Here is a 15,385-nt window from a genome sequence, read left to right as displayed (position 1 = left end):
TAGATGAGACCCACTAAACAACTTCATACTTTTAAGTCATGGTTTTATCATTAACACAATGATTATATTCTTTACACGCAAGTTCGTATGGCGACTCATGCGGGAAAACCTAGGACATGCATTCATCTTTTTATTGTTTTAATTGAATTTCCTCCAGTTTATGGCCTATTGGGGGTGGTGATGGCCTGTAGATAAAGAAGCAAAGTCAAGGTGGGGAAAAAAATAAAAATAAAAAGAGAAAGACAAAAGCTACCCCCAATCACCGTCATGTCAATAAAAGACGGTGCCTACTTTTGGACCCATTGCTCTGTCTTCTACTGCCGTGTTCAACACTACACTCCCTCAAAATTCAATCTGCAAGAAAAAACACGAAGCCATTATTAATTAACATACGGTGGTTAGATGTATATACATATTTCATTGCATTAATGTCAATGCTATTTAATGGATCAACTACCCTTTTCTTTTTACTCATTTACTTGAAACTCTTACATATCGATTTCTTCTCCTTTCCAATTAAAATAGATTGAGGTTATGACCTTTTCAATAAATTAATACGTTTTCTTTGTGAGGAATTTTACGATAAAAGGATGCATTATTTTTGAAAAAGACAAATTAATTAAGATAATTGTATAATTAATCAAAGATGATAAGGATATTATACTGGAAGGTTCTTGGTAACTTATGTCAGTCAAATGGAATCTTTTCAAAAGCACTTGCGTCTAATCCTATTAATTCCATTCACACAATTGCTCCTAATTTGTGAATCATCCCCCACAATGTCTATTCTTTTTTTTTTAATGATTGTAGGTGGACGACTTTCATACCTTCAAATGACTTGTAACCTATAATTAATTATATCCGCACGACATAATATAGTAAGTAAGATGGGTCAATAGAATATAATTAAATTATTTTTCATTGAATAAATTCTGTTTGCTTCCATGGAATTACATATTTTATTTTATCTATGGTATATGTATCCAAACATATGAAACTTGTTGGACATTGTATATGAAAGGCAAAAAATATGGTACAAGAATCTATTTTATATATGGTATATTTATCGATCCAAACACATGAAACTTGTTGGATATCTTTATATTTGTTATTTTATAATTGTCACGTAACATTGAAACTGACATATCGATTCTCCTCTACCACCCGGCACACGTTGTTAGGTCATGACTAAAGAAGCAATTTTAATTATTATTATTGTTTTTGGAAGTACTCATCCACATAATTGAATAGAGAATGTTTTAATATTTTTTTGAAAGGATACCCAAAATCAAAGGAGAAGTTTCTAAGTTCTAACTACTCTCTCTTTCTATGAGAAAATTAGGTATGATCTGGGTAGCAATATGACACAGAATTAGTTATCATCTATATTTTAATTGAAATGATGTATTTCTACCATTCTACTACGGCTTTTCGGCATGCATAAAAACAAAATAAATAATTCACTTTATCCTTTATCATCTGACATGGGTAGAAAAGATTGCTAACTAGTGGATTAGAGTGCATGTGGTCGGTCTCCCAAGGCTGGTCTAAAAGTTTATGCCCAAAATGAAAAAGAAAGTTAAAGTCGACGTAATGGTTTAACAACTAAATGTATATTTAAAAAAAATAATATTATACCAATAATTCGTTTTTACAAAATTGATTTTACAATTTGTACATAATAATTTATAATTGATTAGTTTATAACGGATTTCATATAAGTTTTATTAATCAATTATAAATTAATTAATTATAAATTATTATGTCAAGATTATAGGGTTATGAGAGAAAATTTTGTAAAAAGTAATTGTTAATGTTTTATAACTCTTTTAAAAAAACATGAATCACGTGCATATATTCTAGAAGTGATAAAGATTAATGGGAAATATTTGTGTGGATAAAAAAATGACATCACTTCTCTCACGTGGTAAGTTGCACCACGGATTTAAATTATATGTACTTGAAGCGACATGACCCAAAAAGCAGATACCTTAGTTCATGATATTACTAGAAACTTGTGGTGGACTTTAGTTATTAGAGCATAGAACCTTGGTCTTATCGATTAATATAGTGAATTCTCACGATCTTTCTAGACTCATTCTCGTTATTGAGGTTAATAGGTGAATTTTCACTATTTCTAGTGTAATTAATTCCATATGTATTTACTTTGAATTTTTAAGATTCAATCCTAAATGGTCATAATTAATATTGATTACCCTCGTTCTTCATTCCAAAAGGTCAATTTTAGGTTTTTTTTTTTTTTTTTTTTTTAAAAGACTTCTCTTTCATTAGCACTAATAAAATCCTATCATTTTTCTAACACAAAACTAGCGTCACAACAATATCAAAAACGCATTGTCATTACTTTACAAAAACGCAAAAGAGAACATTGTAGGATTGTGGAGGAATGCTCGTTGTAATGATTTTATCTTGATGCAAAAATGGGATGTCATGGTATTTGTAGATGTAAAATCTACGGTTGATTCGAAAATGACAGATCTTATGAGAAGTGAGCCATTGACAATTGAATGGACATGCATAAAAAGAAAGCATGAATGCGAAGGCTTAGGTGACACCGGTGTAGTGTCTGTCGTAAGCATTTAGACGCTCAAATCAGCACGATTGAAGGTATTTTAGTGAGGGTTAAGAGCAGGAAAGAGTTTACCGTAATATGGCTAGGGCTAGACTAACACAAATTGAAACACAAAATGACTGGAGCATAGCTTTGTGGTGGTTGAAGGGGGTAAAGTTAGTCAGAACTAAGCTTTACATTGGGAAAAACGGAGATTCTTGAGAGCAAAAAATTAGGAGCTAAAGTTATAAGTGATTTCTCAATGCATAACAAGAGGCTCGACTTTTGTTTATATAGGAGTTTAAAGGAGCTTGAGTCCTAGTAGATTCCTGAGTCGTACTTGGTAATCAAGAAAAAAGTCTTGTGACTTACATTTATCGGTTCAAAAGTACTAATTCATGTAAGATACTAGATCTTATATGAATTAGGAAGGTGATAGAATTATAATTCCTATTTTTAGACGAAAGTGGGCTAATGGGCTAAAGCCCGATTTGGTTTAACTTGTAGGAATACTCAACTCATAGAGTAGTCAATCAACAATGAGAATTTTAAGCATAGGCCAACTAGAATTGAGCCGTAATATATTTATTTCGTTATTGGACTTCGTTAAACCCAATATAGTTTTTGGCCCATACAACATTTTAGTGTACTAGTGTTGAAGTAGGAAGTGAAAACTTGAAGAAATTAAAAGGGAAATCAAATGGAAACTAAATCCGGTCTAAATCATTTGGAAGGTAATCGTGACATGATTTAGAATATGAAAACAGAAAGGGTGTTATAAATAAATATGAAGGATAGTTTTTGGGAGGGAAATGCGTAGACAAGTAAGAAGAGAGGAAAGGTAATTGAAGATGCAAAATATGGTGGTGGCTTTAGTCATAATTGATTTAAAAAAAGGAAGTGTTAAATGTCCCCACATATTTTCTCATTTTGTTATAAATTTATCTTTGCCTAAATTAGAAGAGAATCTTTAGCTAATAGGTAGAGTTGAACTAACTCCCAACTTTCATTTTTTTGGTAACAAAAGAGACCACACAATCACAATCCACCCCTCTACAAAATCTTAGATATATCGGTTAAACTCAAATATAGTTTCATTATAAATTGTTCAAAAGTCCCTCTCAAATTCAACAACATAGGGTCCGTTTGGTTTACTCTTGGGAATACTATTATTAGTATTCCCAATAAAGTTAAACAGTCAAAATGACTTATTCTCAAAATATTATTCTATATTATTCAATTTTATTTTAAACCCTCTAAATTTATTAATTTAACTAAATACCCTCAAATAATTTTTTAAAAAATTACAAAAACACCCCAGCAACCCACATTTACCAAATTCCGATTGTCCATATTTAATGGATGGATTAAGGGTGTTTTTGTTAACTTTTAATATTTTATTATAGGGGTGTTTAGTAAATAAACAAACATAAGAGATATTTTTGTTAATTTCTAAATCTTACATCGTAATACCCGTCGAATTTAATTATTTTCAAAATATTATTCTAAAAACGATCAAATAATGAACCAAACGGACCAATAACGTTTGTTTTATATAAAGTATAAAAAATGAAATAAAATTGACACTTGTTGAGGAGTTAGTGATGGCAATGGGCCGAGCCGGGACCGGATATCCCTTGGCCCAGACCCAAGTCCGACCTCATGACACAGGCCCAAGCCCGTTACGAGTATGATAGGCAAAGCCCAAGCCTGGCCCGACAGGTTTTTTATAACCGCAGGCCCGGCCTAAGCCTGCCTTTTTTAATAATGTTTATTTTTAAATATTAATAAATTTCAAATTTTTTTTATACTTTTAATTATAGAAATAGTTTTTAAATATTAATTGAAGCTATTTTCGCAAATAATTTAAGCAATAAGTGAGCAATTAAAACTCGATAATATTTGATTATACTAACTTTTCAGCTGTGCATAATATGTTATGGTGAAATCCACTTTTATAAGTTGAACCAAACCCATCTAACTCATTAAAAGACAATTTTAACATGTTAAACCTTCAATATGGGATGAAAATTGAGGTTAGGGTTTGGGAAAAATGAATATATATATATAGGATAACATTGTAATTAAATATACAGTATAAGGGTAAATTAGTAAAATTAATACTAAAATTTTTGAGGACGGGCTGGGCCTAAAGATATACCCATATCCAGCCCGTATCCGAGATTAAACCTTAAAATCAAGCTCAGACTCAAGCCCAAGCCTGTAAACTTTGGGTAAAGCCCACCCTTTTTAGGTCAGATCGAGTCGGGTATCTGAAAATATCATGCTTATTGCCATATCTAAGAGGAGTAGTGTTTTTAACATTTTCTGGCATTTACTCAACAGGTCAAAGTCGGGGCGGTAAGTAAACAATATTTATCCGCAACTTAAGAAAAAAAATAATTTCAATTAATTAGAAAATAAAAGTGTAATTTTATACATTACGCCGCTGATTCCACACATTCTAGTAAGTACATATAAGTTCATAACAATACTTACCATTCTCGCTTACCACTCGCACCCCACACAACAGTATAAACACTCGCCCATTTAACTATCACCTAATAAAAGATGAATCAACGCAGGATGTGTCAGATATTAATAGCGAGTCTAGAGAATTTTCTACACGCGCGGCCCTTTACTAAATAATTATTTTAATTTTCGAGGCGTTTCTTTTCCCTCGTTTAATTAGTTCAAATTTTAAAAACGACGCAACAACTCTCTTCGCACTGTTATACGAGCGATTAAAAATAAAACCCTCAAGAAATAGAGCAAAAAAGATAGGGTTTCATTATTGACACTGACAACAAAGGAGAAATTGCCGATAATATGATATGATATTTGAGCTGTTAAATCGTGGAATTCGTAACATTTGCAGATCAGTTTTTACATTTTTTTACAGATCGGTGTCTAGAGCCATGGGCTGTTTCTTCGGTTGCTTTCGCATCAAAGACGATCGTTCTCGTATCTCTCATTCTACCATCCCTAGATACACTGTAAGCTTTTCTTTTGTTTAAGTCTTTCAAATTTATGTGAACAAAGGAATGTAATGGATCAGCATTTGTTTGTTCTTATTAGGAGCCTGGGGTTTCCAAGAATCGCTTGTCCGCTCTTTTTATTTCTGAAGGTGCGTGTTTGTTTTTATATTTTTGTTTCTTGTTTTGTTTGGATTTCATTGTGGTTTCTTGAAATTTGTTTATGTGTGTTTTGAAGAGAAAGAAGAGTCATGGAGTCGGGGAAATCTGCGTGTTGGATCTCCGCAGATAGAAAAGGGGCTCAAGGATGAGGTATGTGTACTGGTAGCGTTATTTCTCTTTCTCTTATTGTTTGCTAAATCTTTGTAAGTTAATTATTATGTTAATTTTGCGTGTGGAAGCAGAGGTGTATCCTTTGGAAGAAGAAGGCAGGGCGTGTTTGGCAGTGTTTTTGTAGGATGTAATGCTGTTTGTTTTGAGCAAAAGCAACTTTCATGAAAGCACTTTCGACATTTATGAAGTGAAACACTCGTTCAAAATGCACTTTAAGTTTTTTTTTTTTTTTTTTTTTTTTAAGGTATTTCATCAAAATTCTGAAACTAATACGAAAGTAATTTTACTATCTAAAAGTACTTTTTGTAGTGCCAGGAAATTTTTTGTTTTAGTCTGACAGTCAATGACTGGAAAAATTGATAATGAGGTGACACATAAATTAGTTAAATGGGAATTTAGCTGCATGTAGAGCTAAAATGAGCTAGATCAGCTGACATTCTTAGTTTGTGAGTTGAGTAGGTTACAGTTGCAATCTATTATAATGCCATTACCCACCCCTTTTAGAAAATTGTTGTCTTGTTTTTTGATTCCAACGAAATGTAAGATTGTTTTTCAATTAGAAAAACGACTTGGCATTTTATGGTTTTGCTGACTCTTCTTCCTCTTCTTTCTCTATATATATATATATTTGCAATAAAGGGTGTGGTTATACTTTAACTCCATTGTTATAAGGGTTACTATTGTTATTGTTATTGCTTTTGTTGCTCTTCACACGAGTGTGTACTCATACTTTGTAACAGTTGTTACAAGGGTTATATCATACTGGATGTTGTTGCAAGCTAAGTTAGGATTTAGAGGAAGAAGGGATAAAAAGAGAAAAGTGGCTCTTATATAGTTAATTTTATTCAATATTCATCACAGTTTAAAAAAGATTCTCTCTAGTCCTCGATGTATTAAAAGACCTCTCGAAGTTTTGCAGGCCAAGTTTCTTAAAGCTTGTGGTACTTTACCTGAGACTCCAGCCGAAATCAGGAAAGCATCTGAGAAATTTAAAGTTTCACCTTCTCAGGATAAAGATTCAGAACCCTCAAAGTTCCATTCATGGCTTCCTAATACATCCATAAAGAAACTTCAGCTGGACAGACAATGTGATCAGCGCCCTACTCCCACCAAACTTTTTGAAGAGTGGGGAACGGAATCAGCTTCTTCACCAAGCAGGTTGGACTTCTAATTTAACAAATTGTTAACAACCAGTTAATGTATACAATATTTACTCTTTGAACACTTATGAAATGGAAGGAAGATCACTGTATCTTAACTCTCTGTCTCAACTACGAGGTTTACTCTTTCATTGCCTTAGGAAAACTATTTTTTTTTTATATTCAATCCACTAGGTTTCCTTCTGATGGTTTTAAAGAGGAAAATTTGTTGCTTGGTGAGACGGTTTTTATTATTTTATGTCTTGGGCATAATGGTTTCTTAGAAGTATAAATGCTTGCAATGTGCATGTTCCCTTTTAAATTATACCATATAATTCATTTCCGAAAATTCTATTGCTAATTAACATATGTCCAATGTCTTTCTCATTCTGTAGCTGTATATCAAATGTACAAAACTCCGGAAGGATCTCAATCATCTCTGTTGAAGGAAGTGAAGCAGGGAGTGCTAATGTAGCAGGGAAGGCACATGCTGCGCAGACTGAAAACGTTACAACATCGCTTTCACCTTGGGTTTCAGGCACTAATGTCCAGGGCAAGAACAAATCTGTTCGTTTTGAATGTGATTTTGACGTATATACATCTAAAGGGTCTTCATCTGGAAATTGTAGCCAAAATTCCAAACATGAATCCCCAGGCACTGAGAGTGTGTCAAAGCCTTCACCAAATCCAACCCCACTAAAGCTATCTGATGATATGCAAACACCTGGGACTGTGTTTCCTACAAATCTTAAAAGTTTAGCTAATGGGAATACTCGGATCAGGTCTCAGTATGTATATTCAGTTTCAAACCCAGTGGAGAATGATTCTCAGTGGAAGGCATTGAAGACAGGTGATTTTGACTCTCATCAACTATCAGGTGAGTTGAGAGAATCTCTTGAACAGTCAGAAGATGCAACCCCAATGTCGAAGAAGGGGATACAAGAAACTTCTATCGGTAAAGACTTGAAGGTGGAAGCAAGCTTGTCTGCTTGGTTGAAGCCACCGGCATCCACTCTCGATGAGGAAAATAAAAATCTTGGAGTTGCTTCTGGTCGAAACCGTTATTTTGGTAGAACTCCATCGGACAGGCCTATCATTGGGATGGTCGCTGCTCATTGGAATGAGGATGAAACTCCTCAAGTTCCGCCCAGGTGGTGGGATGGAAATGGCATTCCAAATTCAACTAATAAATACAAGGAGGTATCTTATGGTTGTTTAAAGCTTTTTATCATTTTGTTTTGACTCATGGAACGTTTCATTTAAACTGCTGGTTTTCTTTGCAGGATCAGAAAGTTAGTTGGCATGCAACACCATTTGAGGAGAGGTTAGAAAAGGCATTGTCTGAAGAGAGTTTCATCTCTCAAAGGTATGGACACTCCTTTAAACTTAAATGTCATTAGAGAATATAAAAATGTAGTGTACACCCCATACTGTAGATCGATGTGTGCTTATACGGGACAGGCTCTTTTTTAAATTGAATAAAAAGTGTTTGATCTCTATTTCTATTTTGTTTTGTTGGTTATAGTAAAAGGTTGTCAACGTGGATTTAAGATGTGAAGTCTGATCTTTTAGTTATCTGATTTTCAGAAAGAATATAAACCAGACTCCCATGGTTTTGGATGAGAATGAAGAAAGTGATACTGCTCTTTCTCAGTTGCGGCCTTCCCCACATTCTAAGTCGGTTGTTTCATGCTGATCTTTTTCCAGTGTCCTGCTCTTGAGTTTGAGATTGATCTGTCAATATAATACAAGTCTACATTTTGAAACATGATGATTGGTGTGCAGCGATTCATTGAACAAAGCTTTTTCTGGATACACTGCTTGTAAGCATCCTGATGCGATGTAAATCAGTAATACAACTCTTTGCATCACTGATCTGATGCGCGGGTTTTTCTGAATCAATTTCAGTTTCATTGTAGTTTTTTACATATTAACTAATGTTTCAGTTACAACTGGAATGTTTTTGGAGGCTGAAATCGATTATGAACAGTGATAAAGCTCATAATTAATTGAGCTTGCATTTTCTATCATTTTAATTTATTTTCCAAAACTATTAATCTAAATGTTAATATACCAGTGGTATGGGCAAATTGAACTTAATCACTCACCACACTAAATTAAATTCTCTTTTATGTATGATGGAATTTTATTCCTGCATATTTTCTCATTAATTTCAATCGCAAAATATCTTCGTATTCACAAACGTCTAAACTAGCTTTGTTGGCCGCTCCTTCTCAGCCTAGTGGGGTTATCAGAATTCAGAACCCAGCCAACCCAACGTTTGCCTTATGCCCTTATGGGGTTATCAAGAAAAATAATAAAGAAACCAAGGGTTCAAAAAAAAAAACAAAAAAAAAAAAGAAAAAATAAAGCCCTTAAAACGTTTAAAGGAAGCTGCAACACGATTGCTGTTTAGGCGAGGGTTAGGGTTTTAGAAAGAGTGAAAGAGAAACAATGCGAACACTTGAAGCGGCAATCAACATGTGGATACGAAAACCTGAGGGGATCATGATGTTCTTCAATTATTGTCTTAATTGATAGTTTTCAATCTGAATTCAATGTTTTGCCGCTCGTGTTCCTTCGTTTCTCAAAATCTCTATAAGTTTCCCTTAATCCTTCCTTTTGAGCCTCGTGATGATGAGCTCTAAGCTCTGAAGGTTCTTTTTTACAGATTAATTGTTAACTTCACATTCGACAATTTAATGTATTTTCGAAATAATTTTGATTTCTGCCTACCAACAATCTATTCAAAAATTTAAAATAAATAAATAAATAAATTTAGTAAACATTCCCAAAATTCTTACACTCTGTTTCCGCCCGCGTGTTTTTTCATTTTCTTTTTATTTTTTCTCATCGATCACCACCAATCCACCGGTCTCCAACCACCAACCAAAAGTACCTCAACAGCTTTTACCAAACGCACTCGTCTCTTTAGCGCTCTCGCTCTGCAAGTTTGTTTTATTAGATTTGTCACCTGAAGTTCAATTCTTTTGCCGAACATTTAATCTTTCTTTCACTAAAGGATTTCTGTATATTCAAGTCATCACATCTAGAAACTCATTGTAGGTTTGATTTAGTGGCGGTGGTTAACGACTTGGCTGTGAATTTAGTGTTGCGTTCGTTGTATGGTTTGGTTTGAAATGGGGGTGAATGATAAGTGCGACATGTGAAAACCCATTGTATTTTGTTGTTAAATATTGTTGGGACTTTTATCAAACAGATGGTGTTCTTTCTAAAAATACAAGATAGTGTAGGAAAGATTGTTGAGGTAGCGGTGACTCTGAGCGAGTTTCATTATGTTATTATTATTTGATTGAAAGATTTTAGCCGGTACTTTTTTCAAGTAACGTCTGATAATGTTTTGGATTTGGATTTTGGATACGTTGGTTAGGTTTTAAAATTTTGGATTATATTTAATTCTTTTTTTCTTTATTATATAGTCCATAACGTCGGTCAGTTTATGACCACTTCCACTTCAAGTAATCATGTGAAATTCTTGGTGTTAACAGTAGGAGTAAATCTCTCTAGTGGAAATCCTCGTTAACAATTCAATGGATCGAACTTATAATCTCTTGAATGTCATTCAAAAAATCTTAGTTGGTTACTGTTTACCTATAGATATTATATTAAAGTTGGAAATGTAAGTGCGTATGGCTCCGTTTGGTTCACAATTTTGTGTTTTTGGGAAAAGTTTTTTGAAAAAAGTTAAAAAAAAAGTTGAATTGGGCGGGTATTACGATGTAAGATTTATAAATTTAAAATACCCCCTATGTTTGTTTTTTTACAAAACACCCCTTATAATAAAACATTAAAAGTTAACAAAAACACCCCTAATCCACCCTCAAATCCGGACAGTCGGCCACCACCGCCGGAGGGTGGCCGGAGTCGCCGTAACAAAAACATTAAAAATATTTAGAGGTATTTAATTGAATTAAAAAATTTAGAGGGTTTAAAAAATATTGAATAAAGTTGAATAATATTGTGAGTTTTTGGGTATTTTACTATTTAATTTTTTTGGGAATATTAAAAGTAGTATTCCCAAAATCCAACCAAAGCCATTTTTGACTCAATTATTGTTAATATTCAAAGTATAAGAGTAAATTCAATGCGATAAGGATGACTAGCTAGAGGTTTTGAATGGAGGATACTAGTCTTTTCAGCAAATATTTCTTATGAAACCGTTACTTTACACTAACCGTCCGTCAAATAATAGGTGTGTAAGTGTCATTTTCTGAAATCTGAGTTGTATACAGACTGAAAGCCATACAAATCACTATAAATGGAGAGTCCATTAACGCCGAGAAATTATATTAAAGTTGGAAACGTAAGTGCGTATATTTTTGACTCAATTATTGTTAATATTCAAAGTACAAGAGTAAATTCAATGCGATAAGGATGACTAGCTAGAGATTTTGAATGGAGGATACTAGCCTTTTCAGCAAATATTCTTATGAAATCGTTACTTTAACCGTCCGTCAAATAATAGGTGTGTAAGTGTCATTTTCTGAAATCTGAGTTGTGTACAGATAAGTCCCTGAAAGCCATACAAATCACTATAAATGGAGGGTCCATTAACACCGAGAAAGCAGAGTTTTTAGAGAAATTAAATAGCAATGGTAGTAAAAGTGTACGGACCAGCCTATGCTTCGCCAAAGCGGGTGATGGTATGCCTGGCTGAGAAGGGAATTGAATTTGAGACTGTCACTGTTGATCTTATCAAAGGAGAGCATAGAAATCCTGAGTACCTCAAGTTACAGGTTAAATATTAACAGTAAATATTTTTACTTTTGTTTTAGAGATAACCAATTTGTTTATACATATAGTTTTAATTTCATTTTCTGATCAATTGGTGGTTGAAATCTCATGAAAAATCCAGCCTTTTGGAGCAGTTCCCGTGATTCAAGATGGAGATTATACTTTATATGGTAATTAATGAATGGATGTATTAGTCTTTGTTCTATATTTCTTTCATTTCCTATAAAATCATATATTGATTAGATTGTACTTTTCATGTAATGAATCTGTAGAATCAAGAGCTATCATAAGGTACTATGCAGAAAAATACAAGTCTCAGGGAACTGATCTTCTGGGTAAAACCATAGAAGAAAGAGGCGTTGTGGAACAATGGCTAGAGGTTGAGGCACACAACTTTCATCCACCAATTTATGACATGACAGTGCACATTTTATTTGCTTCAAAACTTGGATTTCCCTCAGATGAAAAGTTGATTAAGGAGAGTGAAGAAAAGCTTGGAAAAGTTCTGGACATTTATGAGAAGAGACTCTCTGAAAGCAAGTACTTAGGTGGAGATTTCTTCAGCCTGGCTGATCTGAGTCACCTTCCATTTACACAATACTTGGTTGGTCCAATGGGAAAGGAGTATATGATAAGAGACAGGAAGAATGTGAGTCGTTGGTGGAATGAAATTAGCAACAGACCATCCTGGAAGAAGATCATGCAGTTCTAGAAATGGCTTGTTTTCTTTTATCCACTTCAGTTTGGTTGTGATCATGTTCTGAATGCTGTTTTATTTACAAGTCTGGCTTTGTGCTTGTTTTCAGTTTGTGTTTGTTTCCCGACTCTGTTTTCAGTTGTTCGCTTAATAAAGGGTATAAGTGAGCTTTTCTTGTTAATTAGTTAAGAGTATGATAACTCCAGGTTCCATCTACTAGTTTTTCTTATATTCTCAACTCAATCCATAACACTATATTCAAATTCCTTTACAAATGAGCGGGTAAATGTCACTTCTGAAACGTTGGGGCAGCTTAATGTTTTATAATTGGCCCTGCTCTTTGAATTTTCTTTTACTGAGATCATAATTGAAGTTCTCTCTTTTGCTCTACATACATCAAAAGTTTCACAAGAGCATTTTGTTGGGCAAATCCATCTCAATATCTATCTCAAAAAGAGCGATGTCGTAGCATATGGCTTATCACATAAATTATAGTCTTGCTAATAAATTATCTTATACACTTAATAATGTAAATGAACCAAATCTTCACCACAAGAGGTTACAATTACTTAAATAAGTAATGAAAGCAACAGCCATCAATGTCCCAACGACCATGAATGGTGCAATATCCTACAAGTCACAACGTGTATCACAAAATATTGCCTTCTACTGAACACACAATGATGCATTATTGTTTGTCAATAAACCTGGTTATCCTTTTTAAACTAGTATTTATAATCCATTCGTTGAACATTACCAATATCATTCATATAATAATTGATTCCCTCCATTAATATATCTATTAATTGCTACATGTTGCCAGTACGTAGTTATAAGCTTTTCAATGGTCCCAATTTATATGATTCACGTTAATTTCTTTTGGTCATAGGAAAGATAGGGACATGCATACCAACTTACTAGAGTAAGCTTGGAAGCCAAGAGTCTTCCTTATCTGCTTGACCTCTAGAACTTAATAGAGAGTATATAAGTTATACAAATTCTGAACAAAGGATATGGTCATGGATGATATTTTGTGATGATACTTAAAGGAATTTAAAGATCCAATTTTACATGCAAGTTTTCTACTATAATCACACCACGTAGGTATGCCATTTGACTAAAAACTTCGTTGCTTAGCCTAGAGCTTCATACTACAATCACTATAAATGATGAGAAACTGAATGCTCATTGACACCAACAGTCAAAGCGTTTCGATAAATTTAAGAGCTTAATATCAGCAACAGTAATGGTGGTAAAGGTGTACGGCCCTGCCTACGCTTCCTCAAAACGGCTGATGTTATGCCTGGCTGAGAAAGGGATAAAATTTGAGCCTGTCCCTATTGATCTCTTCAAAGGAGAGCATAAAACTCCTAAGTTCCTCGAGTTACAGGTTTCTAAGAAACTTCTTTTCTTTTTCTTGTTTTTCTTTAATGAGATAGTCTATTTGATTATATTCATGTCTGATCAAATATTGGTGGTTTATTGTAATTAATTGTAACTTATCAAAAAAAAATAATTAACTTATCAAAAAAAAGATTATTAATTGTCTTTTACTTAATTACATATTATATATCTTTTGTTTTCTCTTTTATATCTATTATAAAACTGTTCGCTGACATGGAAACGTTCTCATGCAATTACTCTTTAGAATCACGGGCAATCATAAGATACAATGCAGAGAAGTACAAGTCTCAAGGAACTGATCTCCTGGGAAAAACTATAGAAGAAAGAGGAGTTGTGGAGCAGTGGGTGGAGATTGAGGCACACAATTATCACCCACCAATTTTGGACATGACCATGCATATTTTATTTGCTTCAAAACTGGGATTTACTCAAGATGAAAAGTTGATAAACGAAAATGAAGAAAAGCTAGGAAAAGCTCTGGATATTTATGAGAAGAGACTCTCAGAAAGCAAGTACTTAGGTGGAGAATTCTTCAGCTTAGCCGATCTTAGTTAAATTCCAATGACAGAATACTTGGTAGGTCCAATAGAGAGAGAGTATATGATAAGAGACAGAAAGCATGTGAGTATTTGGTGGGATGAGATTAGTAACAGACCATCCTGGAAGAAGATCCAACAGTTGTACAGTTCCATTTAGTTGCCTGAGATCAGGTTTTGTTTAGGAGTTCTGAATCTCCTTTTCCAAATGTGGTTTGGTTTTTGTATGTTTTTCTTCTACTCTTTTAACTGCACGGAGTCTTATATTAAGTGTTTTCAGACTTTCAGTGAGGTTTCTGTTGTTTATGTATCAGTATCAGTATTTGCTTATAAAAAGTAAATATATCAGGATCAAAGAATGCTTGTAATAATATGCAGATTGTATAATGTTACTCTATAATAAATGGCAAGACAACTACAATAATGATTTATACAAATAAAAATACAACAAAACAATTTCAAAGTTTTGATAGCCAGCACCATAGACTAAACAAAATTTGTAAGAGCCCAAATTTGCTGCATTGAAGCCCATATACAGTTAGGCCGGAGCTCAATAATACTGAGGTTGTATGTTTCAACTTTGGGCCTATTGTGCTTACGGCCCATGTGCATATAATATGGGTTTATTTTATGATATAGTAATAGAAAAGATTACTAAGTTTAATTACATCAGCAGATTAATCGGAATTAACGCAAACTATTCAATTCACCTCTTAAGTTTACATACACTGCTCTTCACATCTACTTTAGAATTATTTCTGAAACTGAAAAGTTTCAAAGGAATGATGTTAAGGGAAGAATAATAATCGCATAAGCAAACGACACCGCATGTGTCATTAATTAGATTTAGAAAAGCATCCAAAGAAATAATGCAAACAACATCGCAATCGTTGTTGCACGTGTTAGACCCAGATGCAAATGCTCACATCAATTCGCTTCCTTTACAAGACACGTTACTTGGTTTCAGTCTGGAT

General features: G+C 33.7%; 2 protein-coding genes and 1 pseudogene across 3 annotated transcripts; all 3 read left to right on the top strand.

The window, feature by feature from the left end:
* The first annotated feature begins 5,305 nt into the window (after window positions 1–5,305).
* LOC116115357 (protein JASON) lies at window positions 5,306–9,076 on the top strand. Of its 2 annotated transcripts, none has more exons than XM_031401522.1 (7): window positions 5,306–5,568; window positions 5,651–5,699; window positions 5,786–5,859; window positions 6,890–7,038; window positions 7,415–8,219; window positions 8,303–8,385; window positions 8,607–9,076. In XM_031401522.1, exons 1-7 carry the CDS (start codon window positions 5,407–5,409, stop codon window positions 8,713–8,715), a joined length of 1,431 nt encoding a protein of 476 aa, XP_031257382.1. In that variant the 5' UTR covers window positions 5,306–5,406; the 3' UTR covers window positions 8,716–9,076. The 2 variants fall into 2 exon arrangements, with proteins under 2 accessions (XP_031257382.1, XP_031257377.1); XM_031401517.1 differs by having other exon boundaries at window positions 6,800–7,038.
* A 2,506-nt stretch (window positions 9,077–11,582) lies between these two features.
* On the top strand, window positions 11,583–12,690 carry LOC116115000 (annotated as a pseudogene).
* Window positions 12,691–13,717: 1,027 nt separating this feature from the next.
* Window positions 13,718–14,531, top strand: LOC116114402 (glutathione S-transferase F9-like). The gene is made up of 2 exons (XM_031400544.1): window positions 13,718–13,861; window positions 14,050–14,531. The coding sequence occupies exons 1-2, from the start codon at window positions 13,718–13,720 to the stop codon at window positions 14,428–14,430; spliced, it is 525 nt and encodes a 174-aa protein (XP_031256404.1). The 3' UTR covers window positions 14,431–14,531.
* Window positions 14,532–15,385: the final 854 nt, after the last annotated feature.

This window comes from Pistacia vera, unplaced genomic scaffold (assembly GCF_008641045.1).
Source record: "Pistacia vera cultivar Batoury unplaced genomic scaffold, PisVer_v2 Contig122, whole genome shotgun sequence".
NCBI classification, from domain to species: Eukaryota; Viridiplantae; Streptophyta; class Magnoliopsida; order Sapindales; family Anacardiaceae; genus Pistacia; species Pistacia vera.
Note: the sequence above shows the minus strand (reverse complement) of the source record. Positions and strands in the feature narration are given on the sequence as shown.